Raw genomic sequence first — 17,854 nt, 5'->3', positions numbered from 1 at the left:
AGAATAAAAGTTTAATTAGAATTTGAAATAATGAAATAATTACAAGCAACATAGTAAAAAATATAAAAATCAAAACTTTATATCGAAAAAAATAGAAGAAAAGTTTAATTGCTTACTCCATAATATAGGAAAAGAATTCAAAAAATGTTGATATATTTTATGCAAAATAATAAAAGAATATATATTTTGGACGAAGTAAAAACGTACAAATCAAAAGTTATATTGAAAATAAAATAGAAGAGAAGCCTAATTGCTTATTCTATGTAATGTAGAAAAAAATAATTAAAATATTAATATATTTTAAACAAAATAATAAAAAAAAAATATTTTGGACGAAGTAAGAAATCTATATTATTTATGTTATATCAAAAGGAGGTATCTATACTAAACCTGTTAATCGGGCCGGGCTGACCTGTTTTCAGCCCGGCACTGTAGCATATAGGGCGGGCTGGGACGGGTTGGACGGGAAGTGGGTTTTAGACAAACACATTTTGGATACCGGTGCACCGGAACCCGCTAAGCCCGCTAACCCGTTAACGAGTTGTTAATGGGCTGCAGCCCGGTTGAGCCAGTTAACAGGTTATTTTTTTTTATTTGTGTACCGTTGCTAACAAAATTTAATTAAAAAAAAAATTAGCACAGCCCGCCCGAGCCCGTTAAGCCCAAACCCGGACGGGCCCACAAAAACCCGCAAATTCCCAACCCACTATCAGCCCGCTATCCCTAGCCCGCTAACCAACCCGGTCCGTTAACGAACAGCCCATCCCAGAAGGAGGTATCTATACATTATATATTATATTATCTATACATAATAAAAGGATAGATAAAGACATCACATTAAATCAAGTGACATATAATGAAAAGCCACTTAGTAATTTGAGAAAATTCACTTTATACCCATTAATTCCAAACTATTTACCCTTTAATGTCCTTGCCCAAACTATTTACTACTCCTACCCATGGCCCCCAAACTATTTACTCGCCTTTATTTTCCTCCAATTCTCCGTCTCTTTTACCTTCCGCCATCTCTCCATCTCCATTGTTTGCATATCCAGAAATCATTGAATTCCAAGATATCGGATCTGGTTTTTTTATTTTTCCGAAGATTTTCAAAGCTGCTTCACTATCACCACAACTAGAATACATGTCGAGCAGCGCATTGTACAAGGGCAAATCTGGTGCAATCCCGGAAACAATTACTTTAACATGAGTTGCTTCCCCTGCAAGACCATCTCTCAACCTGCTACAAGCACTCAACAACGTTGTATAAGTGAAATTTGTCGGATAAACTCGAGCCGTCAACATGCTGTCAAATAGTTGAAGGCCTCCATGGTCCTACCATTGTTGGGCTTGAAGCTCAATTTTATTTTTGAAGATTTCTTGTTTGATTCAAAGTGGGTGCTGTTAAATATTGCTTATAGTACCTTCTGGAATTTCATACTGAAATTTGATAATATTTAGAGCTGATTTGAGGTGATTGAGAACGAAATTTTTAGTTGAAAATCGAAGAAGAACACTGCTACAATATACCGCTACGGTATACAATATGCTATAGGAGTATATAGCTATAGTGCAACACTATACTATTATAGTTTACAAAATAGTATACCGCTACAGTATACTAATATACTATAGGAGTATATAGTTATACTGCAACAGTATACTATTATAGTATACAATATATTGTTATGGTATACTGTAATAATATGCAAGATACTCTAACAATATGTTGTAATAGTATACAATATACTATAATAGTATACTTATTACCCGTAAATTCACTTGTCTTTTCCCTTTTAATTTGTTTTAAGCTTTTACCCAAGTGTGAGGGGCAAACTTAAAAAGGAAAAAAATTTATAGTATGCTATATGATGTAATGGTATACTCTTACAATTAGGTCCTTTTAGAAATTTTAATTTTTTTGACAACTAATATTATTTCAGTTTAATAATTGAATTAAATTTTTTTTAACTCTTTGCGTACAATTGTATACCCTGTTGGTGTAGCTATATACTATACTGATATCATATGTTAGTTAATATTTTTTTGGTTGTATTAACTATATTTAATTGGTACACAATTTAGTTTTTCTTTAGTAATAATATAAAAAAAGAATAATAAAAAATTAGTGAAAGCAGTAAATGAAATTAGATTATGAAGAAAAAAAGAATATAAAAAAACAGAAGTTAAATAAAATTACAAAAGGAAAAAAGAAAAAAAATAAGAAGAAAACGAGAAAAAAAAGAAAAAATAAAAGAAAAGAAGCATAGAAATAAAAAAGAATTAGAGAATAAAGAAAAAATTCCCCACAAAACCTATTATGGATAGGAAATGTAATTAGTTTATGGGTAGGTAAAAAAAGGATAAACAAGGATAAATAATTTTATTTTTATGGGTAACTGTGTTAAAACCCCTAGTAATTTTAGGACAAAAAATTATTACTCCTTTAAGATTAAGCCAAATCAAATATTAAGATATTACGAAATATTCTGCGAGCGGTCGACCATTCGAACAAATTGTCATCCTCCGCGTACACCCCAATCGTCGTCACGATTCCCCCAAATTCTCAAAATTCAATAGAGCCTTCTCCATCTCGGCTTCTATCTTCACGCACCAAGTTCGATCCAATACTTCCTCCATTTGAAGTTTCCACCATGAACCCTAACCCCAGCCCAAACCCTAACCCTTATCCTAATCTTCCGTCAGATCATCCCCATTCTTCCGAGTACGCTCCGTACCCAAAGCTTGATCCGAACGACGTCGCTCCTGTATCTGAGACGTGGACTTCGGTTCCTGTCGAATCGAATCCTCCATCTCAGCAGCCGCCGCAACCACAACCACAGCCTCAACAACAACCAAGGTCACCTTCTGCATCGGAAGGACCTGCGCCTATCTCAAGCAGCGCTGCGACTACTATGCCTGCTGAGTCTAATCCCTATGTTACTCCCGAGCCAGGTCAACCCCTTGGTTCTTCTGTCAAGAGTATGTGCCTTCTTTTTACCCGTTCCAATTATTGTTTTTTCTATTTTCCTCTTACTGAGTCAATATTAGTTACATTGTTATTGCTTTTTTTTGTTGGATGGTTTTGTTGTGTGAACTAGAAACATGTGTCCCAATTGAGAACGGAGGCCAACAGTGTTCCAAAATGAGGGGCTATTAATAGTAAATAGAGAATCTCTTTGCTTTGTGAGGCATTTTTTAAATGGACAAATCCATGAAACCCATGACAACAAAGGGGATAGTACTTTGCAAGTGTAGTAAAGGATCGGGTTACTGATGTTAAATGAGAGCTTGGCTTAAGGGGAAAAAGGCAACATCTTGGGAAAGAAATTTATGGAGTATGCATTGGTTGATTGTGGATTTCAAGTAAACTGACTCAAGAGTACTACTGCGTCTGTCTTTGTAACAAAAATGGGTGTAAACTCAGTTTATATATGTGTGCACATACAGATAATACATGCGCACACGTACGCTCAAATACATATGTGTGTCTTTGTGTGTGTGCATTGAGAGTTCTATGTATATAAGTTTTGAGCAACAACAACAACAACAACAAAAAACCTAGTGCAATCCCACTAATGGTGTCTGGTGAGGGTAGGGAGTGTACACAGACCTTACCCCTATCTTAAGAAGATAGGGAGGTTGTTTGCGGAAAATTCCCGACTCAGGAAAGATAGAGAGGAAGGTGTAATATCAAGCAACAACACCAGCGAACCAAATTGAAAACCGAAGTAAAAGAGATAATAAGTAATAACAAAAATCTAATAATAAGAAAATAGAAGACTAACATTGAGGAATGCATTAAAACTATTGGAACAAGCAAGGACAAAGTTCGGCTACCTAGCGTTCTATCTTAATTCTCAATCTCCACACCTTCCTATCTAGGATCATGTCCTCGGTATGTGTGTGAAAAAATGCACCTTAACTATGAGAAATAGAGCAAATTTGTCCTTATTTTGAATTTGGTCTCAAACATGCCTTTGTTATTAGTAAGGGTGGGTATAAAATTCGAAAAATCGAATTTTGAACCTGACCGAATTAATTTGGTATTTCAGTATCGGTTTTTTCAGTATTTCGGTATTATTCGGTACAACTGTTTTCGTATTTTTGTATTTTGATACGGTACTCGATATTGAGTTTTTGATATTTCGGTATTTAATTCTAAGCCCACCTCTATTTCTATTTTCCAGCCCAATAAGCCTAAGTCCAACACCCCAAGTCCCCTAGTTCCCTAATTCCCTAATTCCCTTAGTCCCTTAGGCTTAAAGGCTTAGAGACTTACAGTTACGACAGTAGCTTCTGCTTATCCCCTTTCCCTTATTTCTATTTTCTAACCCTAGATTTATCTAAAAAAATTGCAACAATTGGTGTATTAGGCTACTCTAGCTGAGGTGGTGATGGCGGTTCTATTTGTTAATTGTTGAAATTGTTTTTATGCATCATTACATGTGTTATAGACTTCAACCTCAATAAGTCTTTATTCCGTTGCCTTTTCTTTTATTGTTGGAGCAATAATTTCTTTAGTTAGTTTTTTTTTCCAGATTTTGCAGTGCAACATTCATATGTTCTTGAAACAATTGCCTTAGATGCTAACCTTTTCGAATGCAATAGATATTCTTTCCACATGTAAAAGAAGGAAGTAATTTTCCTATGGCCTGCTTCCATTTTAAAGTAGAGAATATTAACATATGATTGATGACTCCTCTTCACTGGAACCATTGTAAATATATTCTGGCGATGTATTGCAAGACTAATCTAGAAATTCGATTGCAACAATGTTATCATGCTTCTAAGAGTTAAGCGACATGAACTCAACCGATTCCCCACTATCGTCTCATATTAGTTTGGTTAGAGCCGAAAACGTACCGAAACCATATCGAACCAAACAAGAATACCGAACCGTACTGTACTGCTTTGGCACGGTATTTGGTATGCATAATTGATATACTGAATATTGAAATATCGAACCGTAGTTCTTAAGTACCGCGCCAAAGTACCGAACGCCCATCCCTAGTCATTAGTGGATTGGTTCAGATTTGCCCATCAACTATGAGAAATAGAACAAGTTTACACTCCGTTTGACTTTAGTACCAAATATGTCCTTATCATGAGTAAATTGGCTCTTCTTGCCCCTAAAAAACTAACAAGACTTCCTACTTCTTATTTTTATCCATCTAAAACATATTTTATTATTAAGATGGAGTGTCAACTTGTGACACAATAATTTTAACCCCAAAAATTTCTTGAAAAAATTTTAAACTCGAAAAATTACACATGCTTAAAATGGTTAAAAGAGACGAAAATATCTAATTGCTCTTCATATTCATGTCTTTTCCCTATTTTTTTACTCTCCTCAATTTTAACAATGATTAAGTAGAACGACAATTCTAGAAGATCAATTAATTCATGGGAAAATAAATAATCTTCAAGTACGCAAATATGAATTGAAATTCTTAAATCAATGAAAAAATTAAAAGTATTTGGAGAAATTGCATGGAGTTATTATGTACACTTGTTTTTTGATGAAGTAAGTTGTATATTAATTAAAAGGCATCCATAAGATGCAATGATTACAAAAGAAAAGGAGATATCAGCTCCTAGGAAGGACAAAAACCTATTACAATACTATGGAGCTGATAAAATAAAGGTCAGGGTTATACACAGGGGTGTGATTCACCCAGCAAAAAAGTAAAACTAAACATCTAGACTTAAGTTTGTGTCTGACAGTTGAAATGCCATCAAAGCATCTTTGATTTCTTTCTGTCCATATGCACCACAAAATAATAGCAAGAACCATAGACCAGATTCTCTTGATGGACTTCTCAACTTTCCAGGAGCTCCAACTCACAAAGGCATCCCTGACATTTTGTGGCATAGTCCAATGTAGACCAAAAAGTGAAATAGCGACATAATGTAGGTTGGTAAGCTATCCAGTACACTATTGATAAGAGTTAGTCTGCCACCAAAGGAGAGATACTGTTGCTGCCAGGAAGCCAACCTTTTTTCAATTTTTTCAATAACTCCATTCCATACATCAATTGATCTATGTCCAGCCCCCAATGGAAAGCCTAGGTAAGTGGTTGAGAATGAACCTGTATTGCAACTCATGATCTCAGCCAGCACCTCCAGGTTAGATACACAGAACAGGGTATATGACACTTTTTGACATGTTAATGTGTAGCCCAGACAAGGCTTCAAAAATCATCAAGGTGATGTTGAGATATTGAACTTGGGACTCCTCTGCACCACAGAAAATGAGAGTATCATCGGCATATAGAAGATGGGACACAGAGACTGAACACTCTGGCCTACTGCCAATACCAAATCCCTCCAACCATTGTAGTTGTTTGGCCTTCTCCAACATTTTGCTCAGACCCTCCATTGCTAGGATAAAGAGAAAAGGGGATAAAGGATCCCCTTGCCTTATCCCTCTCTTAGGAGAGAAAAAACCAACAGGGCTTCTATTCACTAGGATAGAGTACTTGACAGTAGAGAAGGAGAATTTGATCCATTTGTCCCCAAATCCCATCTGTCTTAGGATTGAAATGAGATATTGCCAGTTGATTTTGTCGAATGCCTTCTCAATATCAAGCTTGAATAGCAGTCCAGGTACTCTAGTTCTTTGTCTCCATTCTAAGGCTTCATTTGCAATAAGTGCATCATCTGAAATCTGTCTCCTCTTTAAAAAGGCATTTTGATATCCTGAAATCAGGTTCCCCATCACCTAAGTCTTTCTGACAGAACTTTAGCCACAATCTTGTAGACACTTCCTATGAGGCTGATAGGTAAGAAGTCTTTGAGTTGAATTACTCCTTTCTTTTTGGGAATAAGTGCTATGAATGAGGCATTAAAGGACTTGACCATGTGACAGTGATTGTGGAAGTGATTAAGAGTTCCCATGACATCCTGCCTTATAGTATCCCAGCATTTTTGATAAAAAGCCATAGTCAGTCCATCAGGTCCAGGGCTTTTGTCAGGTGCACAACAATTGATTGCATTTACTACTTCCTCCTCTTCAAAAGCAGCTTCCAGAGCTTCCTTCTGTTCAATGTTCAGGCTTCCCAGTCCTTCAAAAGTAGCACTAGGCCTCCAACTTTCATTCTCAGAGTAAAGCTCCTTGTAGAAATCCAAAATCCCACTTTTAATTTGTTCCTTGTCTTCAATTAAATCATCTCCTACTTGTAACCTGTCAATACAATTGTATCTCCTGTTAGAGTTGGCCATTCTTTGAAAGTATTTAGTATTCCTGTCTCCCTCCTTCGACCATAAGCATCTAGACTTTTGTCTCCTTGAAATCTCTTCAGCTTTTGCTAACTGTTGCAGCTCCATCTTCAACTGCATGATCTTGTTAGATTCTGCTTGTGTTGGTAGTCTTCCTTCAGTTGCCTGCTCCATTAGTAACAATTCTTCTAGGGCTTTGTGTGTTCTTGTGCTAACTTTTCCAAATACTTCCTTGTTCCATGTAACCAAATCCTTCTTCAACAGCTTCAGCTTTTGGGATAAAATAAAATCCGGAGAGCCGTTTACCACATATCCCTGCCACCATTGCTTGATCAAGTCACCAAACCCCTCATGTTGAAGCCACATGTTTTCAAATTTGAAGTAAGATGGCTCAGCAGTCCAATCACCACATTCCAGAACTAAAGGCCTATGGTCTGATGCTACTTTGGGAAGAGCTCACTGATGCACCAAGCCAAAAGAGTCATTCCACTCTGAAGAGATTAGGAACCTATCAATTCTAGAAGCCTGCAAAGAGTTTTCTCCCCTAGCCTATGTGTAAAAAGCTCCTTACAAGGGAAGGTCCACCAGTCCCATGTCTTGAATGAAATCAGAGAAAACCTTCATAGCCCTTGATCTCCTGATGCAATTGAGTCTTTCATTCTCAAAGCGACATACATTAAAATCTCCACATATTACCCAGCTGTCATTCCATAATCCTCTGACTGCTGCTAGTTCTTCCCAGAATTCTACCCTCTCCCAATTTGATTGAGGGCCATATACCCATGTAAAGCAGAATCTGAAGTCAACTTGTACCCCCTCCAACATTGTAGAAATAGAATATTTCCCTTGTTGTGATTCAATGCAAGACCATTGTCTTTTGTCCCATATGATGATAATTCCTCCACTCCTGCCACTAGCCTTCAATTCTGCCCATCCTACCCATCTTGAACCCCAAAGATCTCTAATTACGGCTGCAGAGCACCTTTCAGTTTTTGTTTCCTGTAGACACAATAAATCAGGTTTCCATTTTTTAATGAGAGACTTTATAGTACTTCTCTTGCTCGTATCATTGAGCCCACATATGTTCCAACTGATAAGTTTCGCTTTCATTCTGAGAAAGCCTTGTGATACCTGCCCCTAACTGACCCTTCACCCTTTTCATATGTAACAGTGCATACCAGCTTCTTGGCTTCTTTTTCCCCCTTCTTCTTGGATTTCTTCTCCCCATTTTTCTCCTCCCTTTGCAGTAGCTTTTGGGCTTGCCTCTTATGCTCCATTCTAACAATCATATCAAAAATTTCACGCTCGAAGCCCGTAGAATGGACTCCGAAAGCCTTGCATGCTTTGGTCATAGCAACCTTGGTCCAGTGAGAAGTCTCAATAACCTGAGGTGAGCTGATGGACAACTGCCCTTGGGAATTCCCCTCATACCATGGTAAGGGCAGGAGCTCGCTACCCGAAAGAGAAGACACATCTGAGTCGTTAAATCTGACCATGGAGAAATTTGGATAAGAAGGAAAAGATTTGGTGAGAGAAAGAGATTGCATGGGTTCAACTTCATCGTCTGCGTCTTCACCTTGGTATGAGTCTTCAAAGCTGCACCTGTTATCGTGTATCTGATGATTTGTAACGCCCTTTTGAGAAGGCATAACTGGGGCTTTTGAGAGCTGTTGGGGTTGGGCCGGCCCAGTTGCTCTCCTTTCCATCAGCTTCTTCTTTTTAATAAAAGAATTGGGCCTCTTTCCCTTCCTTTCTTTTGAGTAATAGTGGTGGCCCATTAGTAAAGGAAAACTGACCTGATTGTTTACTTTAGAATGGACCAGGTTGTGAGATGGGCCAGCCCAAGAATTGGATTCAAAATTTAAATCAACTGGCGTGGATTTCACCGCGTATAACTCTTTGACCTTTGGTCTCTCATGTGAGACCTTCTGCCCTTTCCATCTCCGGCTATCTTGACATGCCCATCGGAAATAATTGAGATTTCAAACATCATATCACCCACAACCAAATCAATCTTGCAAAGGGGTTCTGAATCTGAATCCTTGATGCAGATGCGAGCCCAGAGGAGATTATTCTTTTTCTTTGTATCTTCATTGGAGTCTATATAGCCACCACATTCATCGCCGATGAACCTTAGGGTTTTCTCAGACCACTCATGCAATGGGATACCAAAAACTTTAATCCATCGATGACCTGATATTTGCTTTGAAATTTTAAGATTCAAAGCCGGCGACCACCAATCTAAAGAGAGTCGTCTGCCATTCCAGAACCAATCACCAAACTTGACCCTCTTCGCCTCCTTTGAAGATGAAAGTTCAAAAAGAAAAAGATTGTGAGCAAGAGAAGAAACTTTTAGACCAGCTGTCACTGACCATCTGCTGGTGAACCATTTTTGCAGAACCTCCGTAGATGGGTTATGATAGAAGGAATCGTTGAAGGCACCAACAAGGCAGCAAGAGAGGAACTGTAGATTTGTTTCTTATGTATTGTTTTGGGTTTCCATCGCCGGCCATTTCTGTAAGTTTGCAACTTGGATGTAAGATTTCTCCGGTGAAGTGAATCTATGAAGGTCTGGGTTAGAGCTCCCAAGAAATCTAGTGATTTTGTCAGCAACGTCGCACCAGCCCAAGTTGTATTCTGCCTCCGGAATTATGATTGCTGATTTCCTATCGCCAACCCATTTCTCGATTCGAATGTAACGCCAATAAATGTTGTAGTTCTGATAGACCCTATGTAATAAATTCTGTTGTTTTCGTCCCCGCTTTCTGTAGAGATCTCCTGTACCTCTGGAAGCATGTCGTAAATTGTCGCATATCCATCGTAGATTATTCTCGTCAATCTTAATTTTGCCGACAAAATGAGCGCTCCTCTCTGTAAGAAGGAACCACCTGTAATGACCACTGCTAATATCTGTGAGTTAAAAAGATTTAATCCCCGCTTTAAATGTAACCTTTTCCCCATGTTAAAAAACTATTAGGCCCGTACCGGAAAAGGTGTTGCCATGTCAGAAAAGCTAAAGATTGAAAAATACTTTTTTAGAGAGAAGTCAGGCCTTCTCTCACTAGACAGTAGGTGTCAATAACAATCTAGAGCATTTGGAGTTATTATGTACACTTAACAAGAAGTTTTGATTTTGCCGAAGAAATTGTGATTGCTATCATGCAGAAAGAAGTAATTCCATAAAATATTATTTTTATTTCTTTTGAGCTTGCAATTGAGTGGACATGAGAGTATTGATCTTCACAAAGACAGAACCTAAAAGAGAGAAGACTTATTGGTTATTCTTTGAGCAAAACGGAAGGTTTTGTGAATCTCTGCTTTTGATGTATTTTTTTGAAAAAAATCTACGTGTCCTTTTTCTTTTTCTTTTATTCTTCCTTTTTTGTTCTTCTCGTTGTTCTAGAAATAAAAGTTAACTTTTTTACCCTAAAATAAAGGGTTGATCGAAGAAAAATGGATTTCATTAGTTTTTTGGAACAAATATAAGCTAGTCCACTCATGGTAAAGGCATAATTGAGACCAAATTCAAACAAAGGGCAAATTTGTTCTGTTTCTGTAGTTGAGATGTACTCTGAACCAATCTACTAATGATGAGGGTATGTTTGGAACCAAACTCAAAATAAGGGCAAATTTGCTCTATTTTCATAGTTGAGGCATTATATATATATATATATATATATATATATATATATATATATATATATATATATATATATATATATACATATATATACAATATTTAGTGGGTGGTGGCAATTTCAACCCATCTTTGGTTGACCCGCCCAACCCGCTTGTACTAAACCCGTTTTCAACCCGCCCATTTTAAATATGGGTAAATATGTGTTAACCCATTTTTAACCCGCAATAAAATGAGTCAAAAGCGGGTTGAATACGGGTTCCATGCGGTTTTAAATTTGTTATGGTTTCCGGCTTTTTGCACTTCAAAGGGAAATAAAATGAGCTTAAAAAGATGCAGGTGGAACGATCTAAGTAAACTTCTGATGGAATCCAAATTGTGATAAGTATTATCCACTTGTTATTAAACACTGGCATGCAAACAAATAATGATTTCAAGAATAGTAGTCTTCTTTATCATTTGATATTCCTTCGTCCAAATATAGATAAAATTGATGATTCTTGATTGAAATTTCTTTTTTTGTTGAAAAATAATAATAGGAAAAAATTATTTCCTGACTTTCAACATATGGATAAAATTGATGATTGGTGATTCAAATTTCTTTTTTTAATGAAAATAATAACAGAAAAATTAACTTTGCATGACTTTCAACATAATTAAACTAGGTATTTACTACATTCCTTGGAAAAAAGCTAAGAATTTCAGTAAATGAAATCCAAAAGTAGAGTAATTAAACCATTTACCACAAAAATACTGGAAAAGAATAGTTGTCATTCTTAGCCAAGAATCACGAAATTCTCAGCAATAAATAATTATAGGTAAGTTGTTTAAAAGAACTAATTGTCTTGCCATTTTACTTGGTGCTTCCGAAAAGTTCAAGCAAGTGAAAGGGCCTTAATTACATGCTTTCTACTTTAGTCGGAACCTTTCTTATGGATAACGAGAGGTGATACAGTTTGATTATCTTCTAAGAAACTGTGAACAACGAACACAGAAGAGAGACGTTGAAGCAAAAACAGAGCAGAGAGAGCAGAGCCAAAAGGACGGTTTCAGACATAGATATAAAATGGGTCACCCCGTTTTTAACTCAGCCCATTAATCACCCAACCCATTTTCACCTGTATGAGATATGGGTGGGTTGGGTGATTACCGATTTTTGCTTGACCCATTTTTAATTGCCCAAGTTTAACCCAATCCGCCCATTTGCCACCACTAGTTGTGCCAACAGTTGGTGCATTTATGTACATCCGCCTCTAAACTAATGCCAATTAATAGCCTGGGGTGTTGTTTTTATGCATATTTATTACTCTCTGCTTGCTTTGAGGTATTCTTTATGCTTGGATTATGAGCCTCTTAATTTTGACTTTGCAGATAAAATGGATTCAGTGAAGGATGTTCTTGGACAGTGGGGAAAGAAGGCTGCAGAGGCGACTAAGAAGGCTGAGGATCTTGCCGGAAATATGTGGCAACACTGTATGTCACATTGTTTTATGTTTATCTTTCTGTTGCCATGTTATGTGTTTTTTTCCCTTTTCTGATCAGTAAACAAAATATATTATAGAATGACAACAAAAAACAGCACTAAGGAGGGTCTGGTGTTACAGAAGTATCCCTTTATAGCCATGTCATGTGTTTAAAATGAGTGTGATTCTCTGCCAACATACTGCTGTTCTTTTATTTCTGTATTTTATACTTTGTCGAAAGATTCATCATATTCCACTCTTAATTGTACAATTTTCTGATGATGTTCTCATTGCTTCATCTGAATCAGTGAAGACAAGCCCCAGTTTGGCTGATGCCGCTATGGGAAGAATTGCTCAAGGTACAAAGGTCTTGGCTGAGGGCGGTTATGAGAAAGTGTTCCAACAAACATTTGAGACTGTCCCCGAGGAAAAGCTTTTCAAGTCATATGCATGCTACTTATCTACTTCTGCTGGTCCAGTCATGGGAGTTCTGTATCTATCCACTGCTAAACTAGCATTTTGTAGTGATAATCCTCTTTCCTACAAAGTAGGTGATCGGACAGAATATAGCTACTACAAGGTACACCTTTCTTTCTTTCCAAATACTTCAGGGCACACTAGTTGGTGAAAAAGATCGTGGTAGGAAACAAATAAAATAGGACGGATGTGATCTAGTCTCTGAAATTTCCCAGGCCTTTAGCTAGGGGAAAGATAATAATCTAGTTTCGATGTAATTGGTCCCTGTGCACATGAATTCGATATTCAATGTTGTTAGATGTCTATATTCTCTTCATCTCTTGGTTGATTAATGGCAGAAAGTAAAGAGTTGTTTTAAATTAACCATAATCCGCTATAGATAAAGAGGTTGTCCTTCCAAACATTATTTGGTTGGATGTTGCCCTAGGGCTATGTACTTTTGTTTAATTTTTCTGTGCCTCGTGCAAGCTTTTGTACACTTGTAGCATGTTTGTTGGTGTCTAAGACGAGGCATTTCATGATCTGCTCTTTCTATTGAAATCTCCCTCAGCTCAATAAGATAGATGGTGTCAGTTATGCCTTTTTGTTTGGTGTTTCCATCCATTGTTGATTGTTAGGTTTTGTGTTTTAAATTAAATTAAAAAGATTTGCTATAGAAGAAAAATAGAGAAAAAGGAGCAAGGCCCTATGCGACATGAGAAATGCTATTGGTGGATAGGATCAAAGACTTAATTTAGATGGATCCTGCATAGATGAATTAAATTTTTGCTCCCATCATCAAGCTTGGATGAGACTCTGAGCTCATCATATTGGTTTTTCACTCAGTTTGGTAGATATAGGCAATTTTATGTGCAATAGGACTAGGAATGGCAATGGGGCGGTGCGGGTTTAAGCTCATGTAGGGTGCTGCGGTTATTTTTTTGAGGGGGGGGGGGATATTAATGCGGGGCGGGGCGCTACGGGATGGGTTCAGACATTTGTTTGAAAATCAAAGCGGTTGCGCTTTTGAAAATTCTGTGAGGCGGGTTCTTCAGTTTCGAGCCAATCGGCCGCTGGATCTACTGACTGTTGGAGCATGTCTTACGCGTATCATTGAAATGATATTTTGGATGTTCAATGTTTTAAGGCTGTGGTTATTAAATATATCAACTGGTAAAATCTGATTTTCCTTTCTTTTTACTTTTCTCATTTCGTCTTTTTCTTCCTTTTTCTTTTTGAAATATATCTGCTTCTATTGAATAAAAGAACACTAAGAAGAAATAAAGTCGATCTAGTAGCTATAAATCTGTTATTGATAGTGCATAGCAACTAAAAGAATGAAATTAACTTAGAATCATCATTAAAACTTACCTTGGACGATGTTGGGACCTTGGAGGAAGTTGGGTTCTTGAGAGCTTCCCTTTCTAGAGCAAATTTACGTGTTTGGGGTGTAGGGAACGAGGTATAGCTTTTAAAACAGCTTTTCAGGTGCGCGTTCACGCAGCTGAAGGCCCAACCGTGCATCTGACCGTGCAGCAAGGGCAGTGACACTGCCTCGAGTGCGCTGCCACGCACGTGAGAGCTGATCGCGCAGACTGCAAATTGTCCGGTAAAACGCGCATAACTTTTTGCACAGAGATCCGTTTTGGCTCCATAATATATCATTGGAGAGGTATTTCAAAGGGCTACAACTTTCATGTTTTGAGTTTTCTCAAATTCCTAACAGATTTTCATGAAATCAGGCCGGAAGACAGGCCTTCCATAAACTTAGTCGATTATATCAAATCTTATGCACCCCACTCTCTGTCTTGATTCCAAAACAACTATTTCCGCCCATACTCATCCCGATAGGACTTCACATGTCTAAAATGTCACATTAATACTCATGTAACACATGCCTTAGTTTTTGACATTTGAGTGAAGCATTGTAATGATGCACTTTGGCAATGGCCATAACTCCTAAAATCAAAGGGATTGAACTATTGGGTGTTATTGATAGTGCATAGAACCAAAAATATGATAACAGAATACCTATTGACCCTAAGATTAGTAGATACATACTGTAGCCACCTCTTAATCTTGAACCAGCGGACTCTTGTAAAAAATTCAACAGATCTGTTGAACTTTTTTGCATTTCTATAATACACTAAAAATTTGGGGGTGGGTTGGGGGAACTGGATGTGAGATATAATTACACCTTGGGTCCATAACTAATTAGGTATATCAGCTTGTTGACAGTTCCTCTGTCTTGTAAGTCCAGAGATCGAAATTTTAGCCCTTTCATCTATGTGGGCTTGCGCTGATAGAATTATGGTAGTTGAGTTATGAGAGGTAGTGCTGGTTAGAGGGCGTGAGTCTGTGGTATTGATGGAAAAGAGAGAGAACATTGTGGTTTTCTTGGTGGTGGGTGGTCTTCATCTACTATATACTTTAAAATTCTAAAAGTTTAAGAGTAATTGTTCTGGTCTCTCCTCAAGGTGTGAAGTAATGTCTACCTGTAGCTATTTGGGCCGAGTTTGATGTATAACTATTAGTGTCTTGTCTTCACTTTAGTTTTTTTTCTAAAAAAAAAATTAATCCTGCTGTCTTCTTTTTCTTTTAATATATATTTTTAATTGTGTTTATATTTTTTTTCGAAAAGATTATTCATTCATTTTTTAGTTTATAGTTATCCTTTTTCTATTTTTCTTTTCAAGTTTTGTTTTGATATATTAACTACCTTTATTTAAAGTGAATGATTAATATTTATGCTCATATCTCAGGTGCACCAGGTTTCTGTTTTGTTAGTTGTTAAATCCCGAGACATGCTCTTGGGGCAAAACGTTTTTAGTTGGTTAGAAGTTGTGGAAGAGGAATATGGTTGTGATGCAAAGAGAGGTGTAGAGGCCTATGGTGTGGGTGTGATATTGAGCAGTTAATAATGATGGTTTGTTTTTTTGAGGTGACCGAGAAATCCATCGGGAGCCGACCCTTTGGGCAATGCAATCTTTGAAACTCAGGGATTATAGGCTCGCTCCTCTACCCTTCTCCAATTAAATACCAGAGTTGGTTCAGTTGTCTCGGGGCCAAACCTTTGACCTAAGACACAAGTCCCTCAACCTTTTATATTTGAGCTAACCCCTGGAGGCATGGTGGAAATATCATGGGGATGGGGGTGCTCCGACCCTTGTTTTGGTAATTTTTTTTCCGCCAAAGGACGACAGCGAAGGAAGAGGATTAGATGTAGCAAATGGAATTCATATTAACTTTGGTGTAGCCATTGTGCGAAATTAAATGATATATTGACCAAGTGGTAATCTTTTTTGCTTGCGTTGGAATTAGGATTGAGTAATGGGAATCAAAATATAGGTTCCTGATTCGTTGTAAAGTCATTCCTTTTTTTTTTCCATCCCACGCAGTTTCCTGTCCTTCCCGATCACTTCTTGATTGTCTTGATATCCTTAGGGAACTGAACATCTCACTGAATTTACAATTTGTCTTGTCTGCTATTGAAGAGAGTAAGTATAAGTGCATAATCTATCTTAGTAAGCAATCCTTTGGATCAAAATTTATTAAGATATAAATGGAGTAATAATGTGCAATAGTTGTTGGAGATAATTTTCTATTCTCTCGCTCAGAATTTTACATCATTTATTCTTAATGTGGATGGACGTGTCTGTAATCTGTTTAATATTAAACGGAGCTCAGCATTTTGCCAAATAACACTAGGATCTTTTGTTAACTGTGCCTATTTGGGCTCAATTTTCCGATGCTGCTTTTGACATATGCATATCTAAATGCAAAAAATCTTCATAGTTTTCTTTGTTGCTGCACAATGCCGATTCTCATTTCTTTGCTTTTGCAAATTCCTGATCATCAAATAGAGATCCTGGGGTCATGCACATGCGTTATCTGCCTCATGATTCTATGATGTCAAGCCGAGACCTTTTGTTAGCTTTGCTTAAACTTTACTGTAGCGGACCTGTTACTTCTCTGTTATAAGGCTCTTTCGTACTTTTTGTCTGCTCACGTTGTTGATTGTACAGACTCCTGCTATTTGGTTAACTGCTTGATAATTAAGCGAGAGTTTTTTCTATTGTAGGTGGTTCTCCCAGTAGATCAACTCAAAGCCATTACTCCGTCAACTAGTAAGATCAATCCAGCTGAAAAGTACATCCAGATTATCTCAGTTGACAATCACGAGTTTTGGTTTATGGGTTTTGTTAACTATGACAGTGCTGTCAAGAATTTGCAAGGTGCATTGCTGGGTCATCATTCTTAGCTAGCGTGTCATTTTCTTGGTCATTTCAGATGAGGTCCGTGACACTGGTGCTTGCTATTGTTGTAGATAAATCTCTGTAAAATATGCACATCTGGGTGATTGATTGTTGTATACATGCTAATTTATCAGCGGTTTGGTATCTTGTGTACATCTGTTTCCTGAATTTTTTATTATCTTTTATGATGTTTTTTATCATTCAGAAAAGACATTAGTGGATTTGGTAAACATATATGTATTATTTTTAAATGGACTCCATAGGAGACTGAATAAAGTTATTCTTTGTTGAATTGATTTGTTTGTTTGATGTACTCGTACTTGCTGAAAGTGCAACATATATTACTGCGGGGAAAGGGTCAAAATTTGCCCATTTACTATTTAAAAGTTCAATTTAACCCTAGATTATATTATCGGGACAAAAGAACCCTTTTCGTTATCTAAGGGTACAAAACTACCCTCCACTAACGGCCTTCTAACATAGAATGAAGCTATAACAATTTTTCCACATTGATGCCATACGGCATGCCATGTGATATTTTTTTTCTTACTTAATTATATATTCTCCACAGTTGGATCATTGTCCCTCTACAGTTTAGTTTAAAGCAATTTTATCCCTCCACAATTCAATTTGGAGTACTTCTACTGTTCGAATTTTTTTTTTTCTTCTTTTTTTAAATTTTTTATTTTATTTCTTGTACTATTTCCTTTTTGGTTTTATTAGGTGAGTAATTGTCAGTCTTTTTTCACGTTAGACGGTAGTTAGTGAAAAGAAGTATTTTTGGACCCTTTAGTGATATAGGGAGCTTTTGTAGTCCTAAT

The 17,854-nt window shown here is 37.1% G+C and overlaps 1 protein-coding gene across 1 annotated transcript; it reads left to right on the top strand.

The window, feature by feature from the left end:
* Positions 1 to 2,483: 2,483 nt before the first annotated feature.
* Positions 2,484 to 17,325, top strand: LOC107832608 (GEM-like protein 1). Its single transcript, XM_016660469.2, has 4 exons — positions 2,484 to 2,982; positions 12,230 to 12,331; positions 12,630 to 12,901; positions 16,859 to 17,325. Exons 1-4 carry the CDS (start codon positions 2,655 to 2,657, stop codon positions 17,036 to 17,038), a joined length of 882 nt encoding a protein of 293 aa, XP_016515955.1. The 5' UTR covers positions 2,484 to 2,654; the 3' UTR covers positions 17,039 to 17,325.
* The last annotated feature ends 529 nt before the right edge of the window (positions 17,326 to 17,854 follow it).

This window comes from Nicotiana tabacum, chromosome 18 (genome assembly GCF_000715075.1).
Source record: "Nicotiana tabacum cultivar K326 chromosome 18, ASM71507v2, whole genome shotgun sequence".
In the NCBI taxonomy this organism is placed as follows: Eukaryota; Viridiplantae; Streptophyta; class Magnoliopsida; order Solanales; family Solanaceae; genus Nicotiana; species Nicotiana tabacum.
This window is presented reverse-complemented; position numbering and strand designations above follow the sequence as displayed.